Source organism: Cydia strobilella, chromosome 4, assembly GCF_947568885.1.
Source record: "Cydia strobilella chromosome 4, ilCydStro3.1, whole genome shotgun sequence".
Lineage (NCBI taxonomy): Eukaryota > Metazoa > Arthropoda > Insecta > Lepidoptera > Tortricidae > Cydia > Cydia strobilella.
This window is the reverse complement of record NC_086044.1, coordinates 14,499,493-14,523,049: the sequence shown is the minus strand read 5'-3', so window position 1 is coordinate 14,523,049 and position 23,557 is coordinate 14,499,493. Positions and strand designations below refer to the sequence as shown.

Genomic DNA, 23,557 nt, shown 5'->3' with positions numbered 1-23,557 from the left:
AAGACAATATTATGTATTATTATTGTTTTCATATTCTTATTGGTTCCATAATAAACATCTTACTACATAAAAATAAGCATTCATTATTATTATTGTACATCTGTTGCAGACGATGTGCCCGATCTGCCTGGACCGGCTGAAGAACATGATCTTCCTGTGCGGCCACGGCATGTGCCAGATGTGTGGCGACCGCATCACCGTCTGCCCCATCTGCCGCAAGCAGGTCGAGAAACGCATCCTCCTGTACTAGGCTAGGACACCATAACATCGAACATAGTCAATATACACCTTATTACAATGAATTAAGATTGTCTTCGACTGTAGAATAGAATAAAATAGAATAGAATATATTTATTTGTAGTAATTGTACATCGTCATATTCAAAAATTATTAAGTATCATTGTCTGGAGCGACTATTAAGGTGGCTATTGTCCCAAATGGTAAAATTTACCTGTACGGGTAAGGCATACGTCAGTCGTGGGGCGAAAGCATCACCTTCTGCCGTAAACAAGTCTAGAAACGAATATTTTTTATCTACAAACACTGCACAATACAAACACTATGGTTACGACGAGTGTTACGACTAACAAAAATTAAGTGATGAGGGTGCGAAAAAAGCTTCCGACAACTCAGAGTAGCCGAAACGTTAGACGGGCAGGCATTTTCTTTTGGGCGAATGATTCGTGATTATTATATTATATAATAATCACGAATCTATATTATATTAATAATATATATTATATTAATCTCATGGAAAAAGGAAAAGTTGTTAAATTCATCATAAATATCACTTTTTGATATTCGGTATCATCAGAGTTTGATCGATAACAATAATAGGTTAGTTTACTGTCCATAAATTAAATTATTTAACAGCAGTCATGAGATTAGTTTTACAAAAAAACGCAGTCAAATATAAGTTAGGTAAAATATCGAAAAACTCAAAGGAATTATCTCAGTATATTGTCCCGCTAACGCCATAATAAAAATAGTTTTCCGTCGTAAACCGTCATAAAGTGATTTGAATTGTGAGTAAAATAGCCTATTATTTTAGAGGTAAATTAACGACGTGACGTCATTGGCGCATTTCATGAATCAAATTCTCAAATTTTGTTTCATTATCTGGAAAGGCTGACCTATGATATTTGTCATTACGTTTCGCAACAACTAAATCAGTACTTTGTACGGAACCACAAAAATATTCTTTTAAAGCATAAAATCATAAGAATAAAGTTTTAAATACGAGTCTACGACTGCGCTGGTCGTTTATGTTACTAGACTTTATTTTATAAATAATAAATGAACTAAAACATGCTCGTCGTCAGCCTTCATATCATTTAATTACTTAAGTATGTTATTTATATTTTACAATGTTTACTTAACACGAACGCTCCTGTTTTTTCTTAAATAAAAATATCATAGTAAACAGTACATATTTAATTTACTGATAGTGTTCATACAACAGACGGTAACTAGCAAAAACAGACAAAAATCATAATAGCAGTGATTTTTATTCAATCTTTTAATATAGAGGCATCGCAATCTCCGGCGGTGAGCGTAGCGACATTAATCGTCCCGTCTCGCGTACAGCACAGCACAGACTCGTTCTCAGCGTACGTGTTGCATCAACTGATGTAACCTATATACAGGGTCTGTCTGTTTTATATAATAAACATCAGTTGGATCAGTTACGGTATTGTCAAACGTACTGATTTACTCATTTTAATCTGATATATTAAGTCCGCAGCAAGCTCGGCCGAATTTCACCTTCCCATACAAACGGAGTTTCGTTCTCATTTTAAAACTACAACAATACAATACAATACAAATTCTCTTTACTGCACAACCTCAGAATAAATGTACATGGAAACACAAATAATACATGAAGACAGAGGTAAAAAACAGGCGACCTTATCGTTAAAGAGCGATCTCTTACAGACAACCTACGAAAAATTACGTGTAGGCTTAGATGAAACTAATAAACTTTGCATTTGCACATACAATGACATGAGGTATGGGGACCGTGCGCATTGGAGGGTATGCCATCTTGTGGCCTGAATCGGAAACAAACTATACATTGACACTTCACGCCAAAACAAGTGTTGCCCTCTACAATTCACTCACGTTTTCTTGTTCATTGTAGATTCTGCCATCTTGTGGGCTACATTATTGAAAGCATAAAGTTGACATTTACACTTCGCGCCAGTTAAATCAGGGGCTTATGTGCTGCCTCCTACAATTTAAGCACGCTCCCTATATCTATGCCGGTAATTAGTTTACATAGCTCCAGCTTATAAAACAAATATAACCAAATATAGAGCAAAAACTATTTTTGTATGAAAAACTTAAATTCGCTGTATTTTGTAACTATGGTATCTGAAGCTACATAAACTAATTACAGGCATAGATATACCTTATCCTATTGTAAGTACTAATAAGTTTCAGAGCAATCTAGCTAGTCGTTTAAAAAGGAGAGCGTAACTTCGTTTTTATGTAGAACCGAGCTTGCTGCGGACTCTTAAGGTGAAATCATCTCGGCAGTTCGGAAAAAGCAGGTGCGTTCCTAGCCTTAAATTAGCCTTACTATATATTAACAACGTAGATAGCAATCACTTCAATCAATTGTAATGTCTTCGATCTTGTTATTTAGAGCATAAGTATGTTGTCCTAAAATATTCAACTTAGGTAACATAATTATGAGAATATGTTTACCGATTAGGCATACGCATTATATATCAAGTAAAAAGTAAATAATAGATTTGTAAGAAAAAGACCATCCTATGCTATGATATGAGCTTAACTCGTCTATAGGACTGATAAAATTGAAATGCATAGAGTACCTACCTAGATAATAAAATTTAAAAAAAAACATTGTTGCGGTTATATACTTGCTGTAAAAGCGTCGTTTTTTTAATGTCGAATTTCTATATGTATAAGTACTTATATAATAAAAAGAGACTTGATGTAAAAAACGTAACGTTCTCAGAACATTTTATTCGTATATTTCTTGGTTAGGCTATGTATATGGAAATTGAACAAAGAAGGTAAATCTGAAAGATCACGGCAGACGTCTTGATGTAAATCTAAACCTCCTTAGGGGCCTATATTCATAAAATATAATGTATTCTGTCTAAATTATTATTGTCCAATAAATCTATATTTCCCTAAACACGCTAACCAGCTGTGTTCCTCCATTTAAGGCACACCATTTATCCAACCCGCTATTGTCGATTATAGCACATTATGGTGATCCTACTCTGGAAGTTATATAACATTGCGTGATAGGGACAACATCATTTATAACTTTTACAGTACATATGGTGCTACTTTACCGCACTAGTGCGATAATTAGCACATTACGTAACTATGTCGAAAACTTAAAGGGCCATATGTACTGTAAAACGTTGTACAATACATGTGCGAATAGGTAATTCGCAACTCGTGTCGATTTAAAACACTCCCTTCGATCGTGTTTTAATTTATCGCCACTTGTTTCGGTTTTCCTATTTTTCGCACTTGTATCGTAATGTACTATTATAACACTATCAATACTGTCATTTTGTCCCTGTCACACGATGTTATTATAACTGCCAGCGTGGGAGCACCTGAACTAGATTTTTTATACCGACTTTTACATCTTGTTGTTACTATGATATCTTAAGAATTATTCTGTATAGTACGCGAGTGCAATAATAATAAGTAATCATATTATCTTGTTTTCTCTCTGTCCTTTGATCTATTTGTTTGTTAGTTTCTATGGAGTTATGACGTATGCTGGCACTGCGTGTGCTGTCAAAACCTCTGCACTTTTCTTGGTGTAACTAGAGCAACCGTAGGATTCCGCTACATAAATTATGTCACGGAATTGCAAAAAGATTGCTGCCAAATATTACATAGCCCGTGGTTACATTTAATATAGAAAATCGAATAGTTTGCTTATTCAGCTCACATTATTTTTTCTAAGCAACTGCAAACAATTTATCATTAAACATGCATTATTATCCTTAAGTTTGCAAATATGTTTAACTCTATTGTGCCTTTTTGAGCTTACATATGTTACCTTACTTTCATCGTTATAAAATGCATTTATTATCTTTTGATAAATTCCATTAAGTATTACTACATAATAATCTATTTCATTTAAATTGTTAAGAGTGATGTTAGACCATCTATGTAAGTATGTATACAAAAATATTTATAAGACTTCATTGTATATTTCTTTATCTTTATATTGTTAAATAAAAGAAAATTTAAAAATCACGTATTAATTTATTGCTAGAATGAGTTTTCAAAGTTACCTACGTATAAGCACAGACAACTAATCTAAAAGACGTCATGTCGACGAAGAACAAAAAGCCTCGCCGCCCGCGCCTTATGACTGAACTAAACTGAATCAGCCGCAGCCTTATCTAGTCAGTCCTGCCGCAACGCACCGCACCTGTAATGTACCGCATCCGCACCGCACCGAGAGATCTCTTTCTCACTTACTTATGGGTGCGGCGCACCAAGGTCGCGGTGCGGTGCGGAGTCTGGTACGGCCTTTAGTTTAGTTGTTAGTGAAGCGAGTTAATTAACCTGAATAGCTAGTGATAAGGTCGTCCTCGATGGGCTCCTTAGGAACTTTTTCAGTGTGTTCAGGCTTAGGTTTTTCCATGGCCTCGAGCAGCGGGCTCTCGAAGTGCCGCACGCGCTCATCGATCATGCGCAGCGTCATGTCGAACAGCCGGAACGACAGGTGGGAGTCGAGCGCTAGCTCGCTTTCCTCGCAGCGCTTGCAGTTTTTGAAGTGCGTGGCTGTCATCCCCTCCAGCTCGGGAGAAGTTGCGCAGTACAATGGCGTCGCAGCGGCTTGGGACTGTAACAATCAGTTAAGTTCATGTTTATGAGTTAGTAGACCTACAAGTTTTTTCTGGTAACGAGCTCTTGAAAACACGACTGCATAATAATTGTTATCGACGCCTCATAAAAAAACATAACCATTATTAAATGAACAATCCTATTAGCTACATGTTTTATGGCAAAGTCCTGCCAGCACAGGATAGGTATACCTACCTAGGTATGGCGTAAGCGCTTTAGGCTGTGTATGACAATACCAGTTGTAGCTATAAAATAAAACTTCAATTGACTAGGGATAGGTGCTTAATATTTGCAGCTGTACGATTACTCAAATGCGTTTTCTACTGATTAGTCCTCATTAACGCTGATAGTGACAATTTAATTAACTAGCGACGAGATCTACGTAATAATTTAATAAAACTCAAAAAGAAAAGTTACTTACAATAGACTTATTAAACGGTTGCATGCTCATATAGAGCAACTCGTAGACCCACCAATTGCTGCACAGTTTTGTTCTAATGAACGCCCCGGGGGTGGCGCTGAACACACTCCTGCCCGTGTTCATCCACCGGTAACCCAGGTAGTGCATCGCGAAAATGCAGCATAGCTTGGATACGTTAAAAGCCTTGATTGAAGTAAATTCATCTGCCGGCAGCGAAAACATCTCCTCGGTAGGCAGTAGCCTTTTCTCTAAAGGCCAGTTTACGTACCTTTAAAAGAACATCGGGTAATTTGTGATAAATTGATAAAAGTGGGTATCTAGATTTTTTTTGTAGAATATTTCGTTATAAATTACAAAGAAAATTCCGTTATAAAACAAGCTTAAAACAGTTCACAGCAGTTGTAGCAGCCAAAGGTGATATATAATATAATGCACATATGTATTAATCAATGATCGCTGTATGTTCAGTGTCAATTTTTTACACCTCTCATTTCTCGCTAATAGTCGATTATGGAAGTCAGATGCCTAATAAATCTATCTGCGGCAAATTCCGTACATCACGAGCGCTTTTTTTAAACAATAACTTAACTTCATCGACAAATCAGCGATTGGTTTTAGTTTCAGCAGTCAAAAGAGATAGGCTTTATTTCCTAGGGTTGAAAAACAAAGAGACGCTCGTCTCATGTACAGAATTTCCCGCACATTGATCTCGTTCCTCAATGGTTATACAATGTCTCGTTGTACAATGGGACATCCCCATAGAAAAGTAGTTACTACTGTAACTAGGTACTTTTTTTAACCAACCTGTGAGACTCCGAGGTAAGAAACACTACGCGGGCATTAGGAGCTATAAGTTTTTCAATGTTCATAAGCATGTATATTTGACTTAAATAATTGACTTGAAATATTGTTTCTAATCCGTCTTCCGTGACAGTCCGTGGGATGCCAAAAACACCGGCATTTAAAACTACAATGTCGAATTTTCTGAAAAATACAGGATTTCATTAATGTAGATATGCCTGATGTTGACGACCTGGGATCAATCGATGCAGAGAATATAACTAATATAAAAATCGCTCAGAGCCTTGTGCTACATTTCTGGCCATCATTTCTCATGCAAAAAAAATAATGTGCACGCAAATAGCAAATACATACTTATGTATAGGTAAACTTTGCGCGTGAAGCCAGGAATTCCATTTTGTAATTAACAAAAGATATTTTTTTAATAATACAGTTGCTCAAAAAGTGCTACTTTACGTAGCTGTTTAGCGTGCGGAAAGTTGGGTTTCGCGAACTAGTGCTTTTCACTTTGCCAATTTTTAGGGTTCCGTACCCAAAGGGTAAAGACGGGACTCTATTAAGACTCCGCTGTCTGTCTGACTGTCTGTCTGTCTGTCCGTCTGTCACCAGGCTGTATCTCATGAACCCGACATAAGTCCGACTCGCACTTGACCGGTTTTTTCTTACTGCAAGCATGTTTTAAGTTTCTAAAGTTTTTATTCCTTACTTGTTGTTTTTGTTATTTTTTCGCAACTGTATTAAAAAAACGTCGTTCGAGTTTCGTGCGGAAATGTCATTCTTCACTCGTCCCGAGTCTTGATATCTCGGTACTCGTGAAGTAATGACATACCTTTCGCACTAGCATCGAAATGTACTATATATGGCGCGCCGCGCGAAACTTGCGACGGAAGATTTCCCTCAATAATTCGGAAAGTTACTTTTCTTTACAATTTTTCTTATCAAATCCCTCGGCTATATCACTAGGCTAGTTTTAGGGTTCCGTAGTCAACTAGGAACCCTTTTATAGTTTCGCCATGTCCGTCTGTCTGTCCGTCCGAGGCTTTGCTCCGTGACCGTTATCGTTAGAAAGCTGCAATAATAAAGAATATAATTATTTAATTATAAATCAATCAATCCAACAAAGTCGTAAAATAAAATCTAAAAAAGTTCTTTACTTTCCCTACACGTAAAGTGGGGTTGTAATTTTTTTTTAGCTTTAATCTTATAGTGAAGGGCATCGTTTGATAGGTCTTTTAATCCAAAAAAATGTTTAGTCCCTTACCCTACCCTTACCCTAGTCTTAAACAATTTTTTTTTTTGATAAAGTAAATATTTTCGAAAATAATCGCTCCAAAAAAAATATGTCCCTGAGTTAAAAAAAAAAGTAAAACCGACTTCAAACGGGAAAAAATAAAATATTATCTTTGTTTATACGCGCTAGCAAACTGATACGTTTGAAGTCGGTGCCAAGCCAAATCTTAAAAGCGTCGTCAAGTTGCCGTCAAACGGAAGCCAACCCTTGGCATAGTTTGTTAAGAACAAAAGAACCAGTATTGTAACTATTTAGCTGGGCACCGACTAAATAAGTTTGCTAGCGCATATAAAACGAGATAATATTTTGTTTTTTCCCGTTTGAAGTTGGTTTTACTTTTTTTTAAGATTAATTTTATTTTTCCATTTTTAGTGTTTCTTCATTTGTCTGGCCAAACTGTCACAAAAATTTTTTGCACTTTGGGTAAGTTTCAAAGTCTGGATCTAAGCTATCAAGATTTGAGGAGTTGGACCTCATGGAACCCATCATCAGAACTAGACCTTAACACAATTAAATGTTCCTTCAGAACTTACTTAATTTTGCTTAACAAATATGACAAAAACTTAAATCGCCAAAATTGAAATAATATATGCGTTGTTAAAGAGTCCCGTTCTGGTCATCATCAGTAATTCCACTTCATCAAATGGTACTGTTTTGGATGAAAGTGCTTGGTTTGCTGAAAATAGTAAAACCGATATATGTACGCCTATAAGATTTGAGGAGTTCTATAGAGTCCTAATGGATCCCTTCATCAAAACTGGGTTTTTACAAAAACGGGACCAACTAGGGACTATATACATTCAAACAATAAAATAATTTTCCAAATCGGCTTAGAAATGACAGAGTTCTGAGGTAACATACATACAAAAAAAAACGGTCGAATTGATAACCTCCTCCTTTTTTTGAAGTCGGTTAATAAGTGAACTATGACTATAGCGAACATGTTCAGTTAAGCCGTTTGGGCAAATCCCTGAACACAACACGAAGTGGCAGTATCATATTTAGAATACAATGCCGATTTCATGGGCGTAGCCACGGTGGGGCAAGGTGGGGCAGTTGCCCTACCCTGATCTCTGTAATTTAAAAATTACTCCGCGAATCGAGCGCGCATGCACAGAGATCGTGTCTTTTATAGTTTATAGTTTTTTGTCTATTACTATATTTGCGATTTCCTGACGAAGTTAAGGCCAGTCCACACGGGAGCAATTTTTCGCCAATCTGATTAAATTGTCTGATGAAATCAGGTGGTGCGGACGCAAACGCCAATATGGCTCGCTGATTTCGACCACCGATTATGACCGATATTACTGAAAAAATTGAGGTGCATACACAAGAATACCAATTTATGACGCTAGTATTCGCGTTTAGGGGCATTTGTTCAATTTAGAATGCTCAAATATTTAAAAAATAAAAAATATTTAAACAATTAAAAAATGCCCCCCAAATACTCAAACACATTCTCTCAAACAAACTCGTCACAAATTGGTATTCCTGCGTCCGCACCCCATTTTATCGGTAATATCGGTCAAAATCGGCGAGCCAAATTGGTATTTGCGTCCGCACGGCCTGATTTGAAAGGACAATTTAATCAGATTAGCGAAAAATTATCTCCGTCTGGACAGGCCTGAAGTTAGATTATTTACAGGCTTTTTTTCTTCCTTGTTAGTACCTATTAATTATTAAATCTACCCTAGTCTTGTGCTATTCTCACAACTACAAGATAGTAAGGAATTTTTTTTTCTGTTACTACTGCACTCAACCCCTGGTTTACCAATAAAAATAAACCAGGGTTCGAAACAAAACAGCCTACGTACACTAAAACTAATAATTGAAATACTCCGTAAAAGTATCAAATCGAAACAAAAACTGAATCGTTATATGATTTGCCTTATGGCAATATAATTCAGATCCGGAAACCGCTTTCAACTTTTAGTATGTTATTTAGTATTGGGTTTCCAAAACTGCCGGGAGACAGCGGCGCCGGCCATCTACTTCAGCGGAATGACTCCCGCCTCTGCGAATATTCCATATTGCTTCCAAACTGCATTGCACATACACATGTGGGGTATTAAATGAAAGCCAATTTAATATTCTATATTTTAAGTAGTTTAAGAGCAATTTACAAAAGAAATCAAAATGACGTAAAAAAAATTCCATTATTTGGGTTTTACAACCAAACCAAAAGTCGGACGTTAAAGCGATGTACTACAATGTGATGATGTCTCAAGCCATACACAGATATCAACAAAAAAAATCAGACCAAAAATGAAAAAAATTGTACCAAAATATAGGTATTTGCCAGAACAACTGCATTAAAGTATAAAAAATCCAAATTGGTCATTTTCAAGTTTTGGAGACCCAATACCATGCCCAACAACATACTAAAAGTTGATGGCGGTTTCCGGATCTGAACTATCTCTTCCACCGTTTCCCATAAGGCATAGTCTATTTATCCGCTCCTCTTTCCCCTAACCCTCACTCTCCTGTAGATCGAAAATATTCGACCTGTTTCAACCGTACCCTATATGGTAACAGGGTACGGTTGCCTTAAAAAATGCTGGCTACGCCCATGGCCGATTGTGTGATCTATCCGGCCAATTTATCTTAAACAAAAACAGGGGTGGGTACATGATCTTCGCGTGTAGGTAAGTACTTACTACTTCTTAGAGCGTGACGTAAATGGGACGTGTGAATCGCGATTTTACATTCTGTGCGGAGTAAAATGGAAACGCAACCGGCTTACTTGTCTTCTGCCACGAGCCGGTCCGTGAAATTCTTCACAGATCGAAGCGAGGCGAAGTTTACTTCGCCTATACTCAAACGATCCAAGTTCTTGCAGACTTTCTTACTGGCAAAATTGGCCGCGTATGTGTTTCTACAAGCCATGAGAACGTGGGCATCACGCGCGTTGAGGCACCGCGTCATCTCAAGTCCAAGCCCGCCGTTGGCACCAGTGATCAGACAATACTTATCTCCCAAGTCAACATCCCGAACAATCTAACAACAAAATCTGATGCTATTAAGCTCACCTCACTGCCACGAAAACAATGTAAGTACTCGTATAACTGGGCTCAGATTTGCACGATTAACAAATTATGGTCGAGAAGAATAAAGAAAAGAAATACACACCTACCTATACATGTTTAGTTATATGTAGGTAAAGTACATTCTGAGATCAACAAAATTCTTATATCTTTATTAAAAACTTTTTTGTGAGATATACATATTAAACATGTTTCTAAAGCTGTATATAAAATGCAGATTATATATTTATAATGGTACACTATACATACTCACACTCACTATCACTATACAACGACGCTTGAAAGTCTTGAAACCCTTCTCTTTCTACAGTTGTCGCTATCGCTACACTACGCTACACTTCATGTAGCATGTAGCATGTACCATGGAAGCAAGAATAAATAAATGAATACTGAATACTATCTACAATAGGTATAGTTTACCTCTTCCGATGTTGGTCCAAAAAGTTTACGTCCAGCTGTATTTATAAGGGTCTTAGCAGAACCCTCAATCAACGCATATGCTTGAGGCACTAATGTTCTTATTTGACGAAAATGAACGTGCTTAGTGAGCCTAAAATATATTGATAAACCAGGATTAGATTGCTTGCATATATTAGTAGGTAGTCGCGGTCATTTTCGGTTTCTGGGGAGTGGAGATATTTCCAAAATAGGAAAATACCTTATATTAAGTACAAACTGGTGCACAGTTCAGTCGCTTGCAACAAGCATGAACCTTTGGCACAAGAAAACAGTGAGCCACATTAGGTACATTTTACTGGCTTTGCGCAAATAAGTAAAGTAGGCAGGGATGCAATACCAATGTTGTTTATAATTTATATACAGTAGGTAATAATACTAATAATAATAACTGCGCAAACTTTGAAATGGCAAAGCAAAAACGTCAAATCTCTATTAAAACATGACTTTTATTATGGCAGTACCACACTGTCCCTTCAAAATCGATGCTAAGTTAGAATCAAGAGCGTAGCGAGATTCTATTATGTTGAGAGATATGGAGTCTTTCGGTTGCTCGGAATTCATGCTCGCAGCTAAAGACTAACTTTGTTCTCTAAATGCAGCATTCATACTGAATCACTAATCAATGTGTAAACAAGAGAAGTAAGCAGAGCAACAGCAATTTATGTTATGATGAGAGCCAATAAACAAAAATAAAAGCTACGCTATTAATCAATTATTTATTAATAGCCGAATGGCCTGGAGACCCACGAGAGGCTCCCGCAAAGCGATATTTTATTATAGTGGTAGCTAATAATATTGTGTCTCTAGCTTCACCCTATGTGAATGTGTTTCACAATTGTATCCCGACAATGATTTATAAAGTTTGTGCGGAAAGATTAAAGTCGTCGAATGTTCAGCCCCCTCCTGTTCTTCTTCTTCTTTGTGTTAGGGGCTATATAAGGCTCCTAAGCCTATGTATCACTGCGACCATCCCTGATCTATTGTGATCGCCACCTACTACAAAACTCGATCCAAACCTGCAACTTCAAACAGCTGCAGGATCTTTTTGATCTCGAGAGAGCCCCCTCCTAACTCGTGCGCGAAATGCAGCGCGAAGTCGCGAACGCGAGTGTGGAGTCGATTTCGCAGATCTGCGTGGAGGGAGCTTACGGAGCCCAATACATTCCACGACTCTTTTCCTTTCGAACAGACTACGATTACGGCAATTGTGCTTTCTGACTTGATTGTAACCCATAATTACTAACCGTATTCCACGAAAACAATTCGAAACCAGCATCGTTTAATTTATAATCTGAATCCTAAACTACTACTCGTATTACTTATTTTTCATATAATAAATGTGGGAACATGCCGTATACTTAATATTTTTGTCAACAAGCTGTCAACAAAAAACAAGAGAAAAATAAAATAAATTGATTACCGTGATCTCAGAATAATGACTAAAGCATAGAAGTAGGGCAAAAATGCTTCGCAAATATGTATACCCGTACTTTACTTCCTTACGAATTAGATAATGTGCCGAAAAGAGATGCATATATGCTTGTTATTTCTCATTTACGTATGGTGTCATAAGTTTGATAATTTGCTAGGGATGTAACTGTGTCGACTTTTTATATCGATAAATTATGCATAAGTTTATGTGCCGTGTAAAAGAATAATCACGAAATTGGCAAATTGATAATAGTCTGGCTAATGAAAGTTGAACCTGAAAAAACGCGGCAATTTTAAGAAATCTGTAGCAGGCGGCTCGTTGAAATGAAATGAAATGCGTGGAATACAAGGATTGCATAACTTTTATACTTTTTATAATTTTCATATTCTAAAAATCATTAAAAAGTATAAAAATTATGCAATCCTTGGAATCAAAGAGCCGCCTGATATGAGGATTAATGCATGTACCTAATATAGCTTTTATCTCATTTGCAGTCTACCACTCAGAACCGTCTAACTATACCTCTCGTTTTTTTATCATTAGAAAGAAGGCGAGCGATCTTAACGTGTCGTTTTATCGAAAAACACTTTGAAAATAAGTCACAACAAATATAATATACGATAATTTACATACTTTTGCTTTCATAAGTAAAATATTGCTTTATTTATAAAAAAACTTGTCAATAAAAAGACACGTGGAAATGGTTTACCGTTTTTTCTAATGCTAAAAGACTAAGTATAGTTTCTAGTCATGTACAGTCAGCTGCAGAGAAAAGGCACCCCCCTGCATACAAAGTTCTGTAAATTAGTATGGACGTGGGGTACCTTTTCTCAGCAGCTGACTGTACCAAATAGGAAATGAAAAAAAAAAACGTTCGTGTAATATATTTTTTTTATTTAATAATAGGGAATATTACGCGAAACTCGGCGTAGGTGGCGCCACTATCACAATCTGAGGGTCTATCGCGAAACAAGAAAATCGAACTTTCGTTATCTAACATCTCTGTCACTCTTGCGTATTCGAGCGATAAAGAGGCTGCTAGATAACGAAATTTCGGATTCGAGTTTTCCGGTAGGTCCCCTGAAAACTTGTCAAAAACCTGTTAAAGGTACAGTATAAATAAGTTACTCTACGGTGCACTAAAAAAGCTAGTGCTGCACTCTGGTGGCAGAACATTGCAGTAATATCCCCTATTCCTCGTCCTTTGGAAATCTGAAATAAAAAGTTGAGTTTTGTGACCAACAGTATTAATAAAAGGAACATTCATCACTGATCATTAATGTCTTTTTTATTAGGGTTCCGTACCCAAAGGGTAAAAACGGGACCCTATTACTAATACTTCGCTGTCCGTCTGTCTGTCACCAGGCTGTATCTCATGAACCGTGATAGCTAGACAGTTGAAATTTTTACAGATGATGTATTTCTGTTGCCGCTATAACAACAAATACTAAAAAGTAGTCCCCTTGGTGCGCGCGTCCGACCCGCACTTGACCGGTTTTTAGTATTAAACTATAGTCTGGCAAACACAATCTGTCAGTAAGTAAGAACAAAGAAAACTATAGGTACAGTCGAAGGCAAAAATATCGATCCAGACAAATGGCTTAAAAATATGTGAACACGATTTTATTGTCTAAGCGTACACATATTTTTGAGACTTTGGGAATGTATATATATTTATGCCCTTGACTGTACTCATCAATTAAAATGAGACAGTCCTGGGCCAAACTATAAGAAAGCTGTAAATGTCGATACGTTATTGATCTGAGGTCGATACATCACTATGCCAAAAATATAACCTTTCATACTTAGCAGAAAAGTTCGAAAAAATATGCAAAAATCTATAAAGACTTGAATGCAAGTAATAATTACATAAACAACATATCGATTTCTATGTTTAGGGTCAGGTCCTATAAATTAATTTCTTCAAAATTGAACAAAACTCACCGATTAAAGGTTATCGGTTCGTGCGTATTTTCTTTTCTTCCTGTATACGATTTACAGCCCTCGATCACACAAGACATTATCACAAAGGGAACTTCAAACCATTACAAATAAAAACTCAGCACGTTTTCCAACAATCTTTCAGGAATAGCAACATTATAATTAAAATAAACCAAGATGACCGCTGAAACATCCCGAAATATTTCAACTAAAATAATACGACTATGTCAAGTTGTTACAGTTGACACCTACCTGTGAAATAACGAACATATATTTTATTTGGCTGGATTATATTATAGAACCACATAGGACCATTTGACATTTCCCTCAGTTCATCTTATGACAATACTGAAAAAAACGAAAGAACTTGCGGATTGTTGTCTCACTCACTCATAGACAAAAAGTAATAACGTGTTGTGAATACGATATCTTTTACCAAGCTTTTATTTTTGCCCGGCTTCTTTGCTTTAGTCATTATTCTGAGACCGTGATAAATTGATAATGCCGTGATACAACCTATAAAAAATAAATATAGCCGGTCAAACAACTTTCTCAGTAGAAAAAGGCGCGAAATTAAAATTTTCTATGGGACGAGAATTAACATCCGTTTATGATGCGTAAAGTTGACTCGCCCAAATGTAATTTATGCGGAGTAGTTGAAGGAGTGTTTCATGTCGCCGAGGTGCTGCGCAGCGTCGACTGCTTAAACATGCTTAAATGTCAGGTGCTATGACCTCGGCAGGGTCAATAGTATCCTGGCTTGTCCAGCCTCACAAAAGGCTGGGCTTCTTTATAATATGGTCAAGGACATCATTCCACTTAGAAGTAGTGAAAGTTAGTCTGTTGTAGTTTTTTTAGAGAGCCACTATGAGGGTGGCATTTGTTTAAAACTTAAAACCCTCTATAAATAAATTAAGAATTTAAATAAAAACCTTTCACGCCTAAATTTTTTTAAATTTGCCGCTCCTTTCTAGTTGTTTCTACTAACGGAAATGGCTTGACAGACTATAATAAAAAAAATGTCTATTGCACATGGCGCATGTTGAGCCTACGTCATACTTTTTGGCCTAGGTATCACCGTGATTCGCGCATGAGTGTGGAGGACCCTTATAGTTGGTCAAGCAAATCTTGTCAGTAGAAAAAGGCGGCAAATTTAAAAAATGTAGGTGGGAAGAGTTATCGTCCATAGAAAATTTGAATTTTGCACATGTCTCTACTGACAAGATTTGCTTGACTAACTATAAGGGCCCTCCACACTCATGCGCGAATCACGGTGATTCGCGCATGAGTGTGGAGGGACCTATAGATGCCTTGATGCACTTGTTCGAAAAGAGTGAACTTACTTACTTCAAGAAGCACGCGGGGCTCCTAGTGAGGTAAGCCCGCTCCAGACTACTCGTTGTTCACGCCTTCGCGCCTATTTCCCCGTTTTTTTTTTTCGGTTTATTAGCCCGCGTCAAAAAAGGCGCGAAGCGCGAACTGGTGAGCCTCCAAATTACACACTATTTTGGCTCATATGTGGCAAGATAAATAATTATTATATTATATAAAGCGGCTATATTTTACGGTTATAAGTTCGCTCCAGACTACGCGGCACGAAGCCGCGAACGCGAGTGTGGAGTCGATTTTGCTGATTAGCGAACTAGACTCGCGGCTTCGTGGAGTGTGGAGGGTCCTTTACAACAAAACAAAATGGAAAAATAGCTACAGCACATATGATGCCAGATAAATGACAGTTAAACTCGATCAGCTGATGCTTTTCCGTCATCTTGGCGCGAAAAAAACTGCGAAATCGCCGTGAGGTTTGCGAGTGTGGAGTCATACGTCAACGTCGCGACATGTTCTCTCCGCGAAGTCGCGCCGCGATTCACGCACATAGTCTGGAGGGCTCTTAACGGAGATACAACATTCCAAACTGTAGACTAGCTCAACCGCACATGACCATAAAAAAAACACACGATAGCAATGCCAGCATGACACGCGACCACGGATGTAGATTTGACAGGCGGAATAGCGAGCTGTCATTAGTGTCATTGTCATCTCGTCTATGTCTTTGTCTTGTATGCTTGTACATGGATTTTGTTTTGCTGAAAACAATAATATAATAAGAAGTACAAACATTTCCGATTTAACGTGGTTTATACAAAAAAACAAAACCTAATATTAGTCAACGTATCATATGTACGTTATTAATTACTATTATTATCGTTCAACGTAATGAATTGTAAACTTACTATAATTACTAGTTTCATGAATGGCTGAAATCAAAACCCCAAATTATAAAAGTTTAGTGCTTTAGATTTAATAAAAATATTACAAATTTATCAAAATGAGTAGCAGCAAGCGCAGATATTCATCCTCTGGAAGCGACAGCGCTGAAGAAACTCGAAAAAAAGATCTTAAGGAACGAGATGAATTTGCAACACGACTGAAAAAACGTGATGAAGAAAGAGTTAAAAAGGTGGCCGAATCTTCTAGCAAAAGGTCATATGAAGAAGCTGCTAAGCGTCTGAAGGTGGAAGCCGAAGACCGGGACAAGTTGCTACCGAAGCTGCGCGTTCAGTCCCGCCGCAAGTATTTAGAGAAGAGGAAGGATGATAAGGTTGTCGAGCTAGAGGCTGATATAGCGGATGATGAGTACCTCTTCGAAGAAAGCACGTACGTATATTTCTTTAAGGTCAATTACACATCACTTATTTGATTGACTGAAACCTACTTCCCTTTTTATGCTAGCCTGATGAGGCAAAATTAAATGTTTACCGACTGTTTTATCTTAATGCGTACCCTTTGTCTAATGAGGTAATAATACAATGTCACTTGAATATTTTTTCTTTGTTTTTAAATTATCCTAATAAAATAAGTTGTAATATGTTTAAACTATTGTACTTGATTGCAGATTAACGGAAAGAGAAAAGAGGGAAAGGGAACATAAAAAGACAATTCTTCAATTGGCTAAGGAACATGAGAAGGCTAGAGAACTGGAAAATGTCCAGAGATACCACATGCCTCGGGATCTGGGGAAAGGAGAAAAAGGTAGTTTTCGTCAATTTTTTTACATTGGCCATATCTTTGCACACTCATCAAATGCTCATTTAACACATTCACTGCCAATGATTTCGTAGCGCTACGGTCATAGCCGATCACAGTGTTTTTCCACTTTGTAGAGGATAGCAACTATCAACAATGCATTCCCGGCACTCAATGTGTTAAGAGTCCCTGGCAAGCTTGGTTCTCCATACAAATGTAGTTATGCTCTCATTTTAAAACGACTAGCTAGATTGCTCTGATACTTTGTACTTACAATAGGATCTGGGGGCACCAAGTCAGGCAAAACAAAGAGGCACGGCCATACCATCCTTTTCTCGAAGCCACTCAGGCCATTTTCAACATCCTGTAGTTTTGTGATAGCTAAAGCTAGAACCCTGAATTTTCAGTGATGTATAGAGCATAACATGATTTAGATATATTCTCAATAACATGTAATTTTAACATGTAGTTTAAGAATTATTGCATGTCAAAGTTCCTTAGTTTTGTCACTGACACACTCACTCACGATCATCATAATTCTAAGGTACTTCTAGCAGACCCACAAGCTCCAAATTTGAAACGTAATTAGGTTTTAGCGTATTAAACTAATAAAAACTTTAAAATACTGCAATATCAGTCACGTTTTAAAGATTTAATAACTGCACAAGTAAGTTTGTAATCCTATAAAAATATATGCGATAACAAAGTTACGTTTGCAGTTCCTACAATTAGTTAAATATAGGTACACTACATTGTATGATGTGAGTATGAATATGAATTAAGATGTGTATAATTATGATATGTGTATACAAAGTATGAGTATGGTATGGGTATGAGTACACGAAAAGAAGGACTGCCTACAAAAAGAGATGAGATCCCATCAAAAACATTACATGTAAAAAGATGCAAGTCTCGAAACGCAGTTCTTCTAGTACAAAATAGTTTTGAGATGTAATGTGAAACCAAGTCGGTTATTTTAGTCAGTGCCAGGGGGTGTTAAAACCGTAACAATATTAGATACCTTTATTTTTTTAATACATACATATAATGACTTGGCAATCTTTGGTAGCTTCAGATACCATAATTAAAAAAATACGGCAAATTTAAGTTTTTCATTTCGTCTGTTTTATAAACTGGAGCTATATGAACTAATTACAGGCATAGATATACCTCATGTCATTGTATGTGCAAAGTTTAATTATAGGTACAATCCAACACATAGTTTTAAAATGCGAACGAAACTCCGTTTCCATGGGAAGGTGAAATTCGGTCGAGCTTGCCAGGTTATTAAGTAATTAGGTACTCTCTTTTCTTTGTCTATGTTCCATGCTCATGGCTGGGGATGTGACAACGTTTGAGCACCATGTGGGAATTTGTCACATTTACGCCTCCCCCCCCCCCCCAATTACGCCACTGAATTAGTAATACTTTTTAAATCTTACTACACCTTTACACACATTGTTCTAAAGTGTTTGTCTAAATACAATATTGTTTTCAGGAGAATATGTTGAAGTAGATGAGAATGAGAAGCTGCCCCACTCAGAGCAGCGCAAGTGGGAACAGGAACAGATCAAGTCAGCTTTCTTCAAGTTTGGTGCCAAAGATACTAAAGTTCAAAATGAATATGACCTCTTACTTGATGAGCAGATTGACTTCATACAGGCCCTGCAGCTGGAAGGCACTAAAGAGAAAGAAGAAGAGAAGGAAAAATCTGAATACCAGAAAATGCGCATGACAATAGAGGAGACTAAAATATCACTACCGGTTTACCCATTCAAAGAGTCATTGATAGAAGCCATAAGAAATTATCAAATCTTGATTGTGGAAGGAGAAACAGGCTCAGGAAAAACCACACAGATTCCACAATATCTTTATGAAGCTGGATTTACAGATGATGGAAAAAAAATTGGATGTACTCAACCAAGAAGAGTGGCAGCTATGTCTGTAGCAGCAAGAGTTGCACAGGAAATGAATGTTAAACTTGGGAATGAGGTTGGATACAGTATCCGATTTGAAGACTGCACATCGGATAGAACTGTAATTAAATACATGACAGATGGAACACTTCACAGAGAATTCTTATCGGAACCAGATCTGGCCTCATACAGTGTAATGATTATTGATGAAGCCCATGAGCGTACATTGCACACAGATATATTGTTCGGACTTGTCAAAGATATTACTAGATTCAGACCTGATTTAAAGTTACTTATATCAAGTGCAACATTAGATGCAGAAAAATTTTCAAAGTTTTTTGATGAAGCACCTATTTTCAGAATACCAGGAAGAAGATTTCCTGTCGATATTTACTATACAAAAGCTCCTGAGGCTGATTACATTGATGCTTGTGTAGTGTCAGTTTTACAAATTCATGCCACTCAACCTCTTGGTGATGTTCTGGTGTTTCTTACTGGACAAGAGGAAATTGAAACCTGTGTGGAAATGTTACAAGAGAGAGCTAAACGACTTGGCAAGAAAATTAGAGAACTGCTAATTTTACCAGTCTATGCTAATCTACCAAGTGATATGCAGGCTAAGATATTTGAACAGACACCTGAAGGTGCTCGCAAAGTGGTTTTAGCCACTAACATTGCTGAGACATCACTTACAATTGATAACATTATTTATGTTATAGACCCAGGCTTTGCTAAGCAAAACAACTTCAACTCAAAGACTGGTATGGAGAGTTTGATAGTGGTGCCAATTTCTAAGGCATCTGCTAACCAGAGAGCTGGTAGAGCAGGAAGAGTTGCTCCTGGCAAATGTTTCAGACTCTACACAGCTTGGGCCTACAAATACGAGCTTGAAGATAATTCAGTACCTGAAATTCAGAGGATAAACTTAGGCAATGCTGTCCTAACATTGAAAGCCCTTGGAATCAATGATCTAATCCACTTTGATTTCCTAGATCCTCCACCACATGAGACACTGGTATTGGCATTGGAGCAACTTTATGCTCTTGGAGCACTTAACCATCATGGGGAATTGACTAAAGCTGGAAGGAGAATGGCAGAATTTCCTACTGATCCCATGCTTGCGAAAATGTTGCTAGCAAGTGAAAAGTAAGTAGACTTAGACCATGAAAAGTCTGCAGAGATTTTGACAGCACACGCAGTGCCAGTGTTATTTATACGTCATAATTTCATAGAAGTTTGTCGTTTAAAATAACACCTGCACTGCGAGTGCTGTCAAAATCCCTGCAGACTCTTCTTAATTTGACACTAAAATTTAAATTTTTATTTGATATAATAAAATGAAATTGAAATTATTATTAGAAATATAGGCGGCTGAATGTATAACCTACAATTAGTTAAAAACATATACTAATTTGTTATTGTTTTCAGATACAAATGTTCAGAAGAGTTAGTTACAATAGCTGCCATGTTATCAGTCAACAGTTCTGTGTTCTATAGGCCTAAAGACAAGATAATTCATGCAGACACTGCCAGAAAGAACTTCTTCCATCCCTCCGGTGATCACCTAACACTGATGAACGTATACAACCAGTGGGTTGACTCAGACTACTCAGTGCAGTGGTGTTATGAGAATTTCATTCAATACCGGTCCATGAAGAGGGCCCGCGATGTGAGGGAGCAGTTAGCAGGACTAATGGAGCGAGTTGAAATTGAAATGGTCTCCAGCATTTCGGAAGACTCCAATATTCGAAAAGCAATAACTGCTGGCTATTTTTACCATATAGCAAAGTTTTCTAAAGGTGGACATTATAAAACAGTGAAACACAATCAAGTAAGTAATTTCTTTTATAATTTCACAAAAAGTAACTAAAAAACCATTTATATAATACAATAAAATTATTTTTTAATACAGATGCTCAAAAGGTGCTACTTTTCGTGGCTGTTTAGCGTGCGGAAAGTTGGTTTTCGCGAACTAGTGCTTTTTACTTTTCCAATTTTTTTAAATGTTTACTTATTCCAATTCATGACTACTTATTGATGAGTGTTAATATTAGTTTCTTTTAAACGTCGTAATCACCTACTGTTAATGTATGAATACGAAAAATATGCATATTTGCATATTTTATTACTTACCTCTTCACAATTATAAGTATTATAACACGTTTATTTTTTAATGTTGAAAAACCATTCTTAATAAGTTGTCTGAATGGAACGGAACACCTGTCAAAGAAGAGGCGTATTTTCTTACTGCAAGAATGTTTTAAGTTTTCAAAGGCAACATTCGATATTGTCTTTATAAATATATGATACATAAATAATCGTAAATAACGATATTTAGGTAATAATAGTACAATGTTTTAATATTTACAATTGTTTCTGTCTTATAGAACATGCATTTGAAAAAAAAAACTTTCATTGAAGTGGGTTCAATAATAATAACAAAATCTATTCTAGTCGAATAAAAGCTTCTTCTTCTTCTTCTTTTAAAATTATGGCTTCAGGCCAGTGGGACTATTTCGCCAGTATCAAGGTATTAAGAGGTTTAAAAACGACAAAAATTGTACGGTTGTACAAGACAGTGTACGGTGATTTGTTAGCTCTTGTAAATCGATAGCTAGACTTTACAAGAAGCACGCGGACTACCGGCCGTTGACTCCAAGATGGTGGTTAAACGTGCTTCAAAATTAATTCTCCATTCACTGCACACTACCACATTAGTTTACTGTATAATAAGCTATCGATATTACACTTTAAACAATATTAATGAGCAAAAAACGAAGTAATTAATCACGATGCTAACTATCAAGATGGCGCTCGAACCGGAAGTCTCTGAATAAAAGCTAGAAAAACACCTCTTCATAATGTCAATGATGTCAGTGTCAGTTTTTTTTTTTTTCTCTTTATTTAAGAGCTTGTCACCGAGAATTAATAATATAAAAGTTTCGAATTCCATTCCTTACATGTTGCTTTTCTTATTTTTTCGCAACTGTATTAAAAACGTCGTTCGATACACGTGCGGATATGTCATTCTAATAAAATAAGTAATGACATACTTTCCGCACTAGCATCGAAATGTACTATTCTATGAGTATGTAACAGTTTAGGCATAAAATATATTTTTGAACCCAAACTCGTCCATTAGGAACTTAAAAGAATTTTAAACAAGTAAACCTTATGACAAGCCATTTGACCAATGCAATGAGTATAATATTTTCATTTGTATTGGGCTGTTTAAGGGCCCAATGATTTCAATCTATAATATATATATCAACACTAAAAATATACTTTAAATTTTTTCAGACAGTTATGATTCATCCCAACAGTGCATTATTTGAAGAGCTGCCCCGCTGGGTCATCTATCACGAGCTTGTTTTTACATCTAAAGAGTTCATGAGGCAAGTTACAGAAATAGAAAGCAAGTGGTTATTGGAGGTTGCACCCCACTATTACAAATCAAAAGAAATAGAAGACTCTACTAACAAAAAAATGCCTAAAACTGTTGGAAAATCTGCTAATAGCCAATAAATTATAATAGATCACATTGTTTAAAAATCTGTTACCCGTCCTTTCCTTTCCCAGTCTCCATATCTGGTTGGTTCTGGGCCTTTCGGTCCTCCAACCTCCCCTGTATGTGGATTGGTATTGTCTGGCCAAGCTGGAAGTGGATCTTCTTTTTCATTAGCAGCAAATTCGGGTTGCTCACCAAGATCATTTATTGGAGTAGTTTCTCTCAATTTTTTCCTAAATTCAGCTAACCGTTTAGATTCTGTCTGTTTGGGTTCTTCAGCTTGACTACTAGCTTCGGTGCTAGTAGTATGAGAATGGCTTTTGAAAATTAACATACCACAGCCTGCAACGGAACATGCCGTAAATAACATGAAAAATATAAGACAGGAAAAAAATTAGTAATCAGCGATTTACCTTTACCTCTCGGCGATATTTTATTAAAAATACTGGTAGTGCTACGCAACATATTGAGTGTATATAAATATATTGATTTCAGTCACTATATCTTCACAAGTTTCTCTGTGATGATCACAATAATATCGAAACGTAACGTAGTATCTCTTATTAGTCTGTGTATCGAAATATGTCAAAATCAAAACGTCAATTTTAGAGAGATTTTAGAAAAAGTTAACTACGGCTAGTACAGTACACACTGGTTTCATCAGTGGCGAGGCGACGAACAAACGATAGCCAGTAATCGGTATGTAAGCACAGATTAATAAATAGTTAAGCGCAAAAGAAAAGTATGCTCGCTATTCACCTGATGGTAATACGACTAATACGTACGAGTGTTTTGAATACGAGAAAATTTAAAATGCTTTATATTAATATTCACAGATTTTATAAACGAATAAATTAATTTTC

At 36.7% G+C, this 23,557-nt stretch overlaps 4 protein-coding genes across 5 annotated transcripts in view; 2 read left to right on the top strand and 2 right to left on the bottom strand.

Annotated features, from left to right (window-relative positions):
- LOC134741104 (E3 ubiquitin-protein ligase mib1) overlaps nt 1-4,257 on the top strand; it is a 364,534-nt gene extending 360,277 nt beyond the window's left edge. Inside the window, exon 17 of the mRNA XM_063673876.1 lies at nt 110-4,257. Within this exon, the coding sequence (XP_063529946.1) occupies nt 110-250 (141 nt within the window). The 3' untranslated portion in view covers nt 251-4,257. The remainder of the gene's footprint in view (nt 1-109) is intronic.
- Nucleotides 4,258-4,531: 274 nt separating this feature from the next.
- Nucleotides 4,532-12,259, bottom strand: LOC134741164 (WW domain-containing oxidoreductase-like). Its single transcript, XM_063673935.1, has 6 exons — nt 12,115-12,259; nt 10,832-10,961; nt 10,111-10,364; nt 6,080-6,259; nt 5,276-5,543; nt 4,532-4,852 (listed from the first exon to the last, which is right to left on the bottom strand). The coding sequence occupies exons 1-6, from the start codon at nt 12,144-12,146 to the stop codon at nt 4,568-4,570; spliced, it is 1,149 nt and encodes a 382-aa protein (XP_063530005.1). The 5' UTR covers nt 12,147-12,259; the 3' UTR covers nt 4,532-4,567.
- A 4,042-nt stretch (nt 12,260-16,301) lies between these two features.
- LOC134740651 (pre-mRNA-splicing factor ATP-dependent RNA helicase DHX16) lies at nt 16,302-22,711 on the top strand. Its single transcript, XM_063673195.1, has 5 exons — nt 16,302-16,901; nt 17,140-17,276; nt 18,769-20,332; nt 20,615-21,017; nt 22,487-22,711. The coding sequence occupies exons 1-5, from the start codon at nt 16,573-16,575 to the stop codon at nt 22,709-22,711; spliced, it is 2,658 nt and encodes an 885-aa protein (XP_063529265.1). The 5' UTR covers nt 16,302-16,572.
- Nucleotides 21,019-23,274, bottom strand: LOC134740654 (succinate dehydrogenase assembly factor 4, mitochondrial-like). Of its 2 annotated transcripts, none has more exons than XM_063673197.1 (2): nt 23,108-23,274; nt 21,019-23,036 (listed from the first exon to the last, which is right to left on the bottom strand). In XM_063673197.1, exons 1-2 carry the CDS (start codon nt 23,157-23,159, stop codon nt 22,732-22,734), a joined length of 357 nt encoding a protein of 118 aa, XP_063529267.1. In that variant the 5' UTR covers nt 23,160-23,274; the 3' UTR covers nt 21,019-22,731. The 2 variants fall into 2 exon arrangements, with proteins under 2 accessions (XP_063529267.1, XP_063529268.1); XM_063673198.1 differs by having other exon boundaries at nt 23,114-23,273.
- Between the last annotated feature and the right edge of the window lie 283 nt (nt 23,275-23,557).

Bases quoted from the DNA above. Each gene is read 5' to 3' on its own strand.
- LOC134740651 (XM_063673195.1), top strand. From the start codon at position 16,573: ATGAGTAGCAGCAAGCGCAGATATTCATCCTCTGGAAGCGACAGCGCT. The intron at 16,902-17,139 runs GTACGTATATTT...ACTTGATTGCAG, and splicing joins TACCTCTTCGAAGAAAGCAC to ATTAACGGAAAGAGAAAAGA. The intron at 17,277-18,768 runs GTAGTTTTCGTC...TATTGTTTTCAG, and splicing joins TCTGGGGAAAGGAGAAAAAG to GAGAATATGTTGAAGTAGAT.
- LOC134741164 (XM_063673935.1), bottom strand. From the start codon at position 12,146: ATGCTGGTTTCGAATTGTTTTCGTGGAATACG. The intron at 10,962-12,114 runs GTTAGTAATTAT...AATATATTTTAG, and splicing joins AATTGTTTTCGTGGAATACG to GCTCACTAAGCACGTTCATT. The intron at 10,365-10,831 runs GTAAACTATACC...TTTTGTTGTTAG, and splicing joins TTGGACCAACATCGGAAGAG to ATTGTTCGGGATGTTGACTT.
- LOC134740654 (XM_063673197.1), bottom strand. From the start codon at position 23,159: ATGTTGCGTAGCACTACCAGTATTTTTAATAAAATATCGCCGAGAGGT. The intron at 23,037-23,107 runs GTAAATCGCTGA...GTTCCGTTGCAG, and splicing joins AATATCGCCGAGAGGTAAAG to GCTGTGGTATGTTAATTTTC.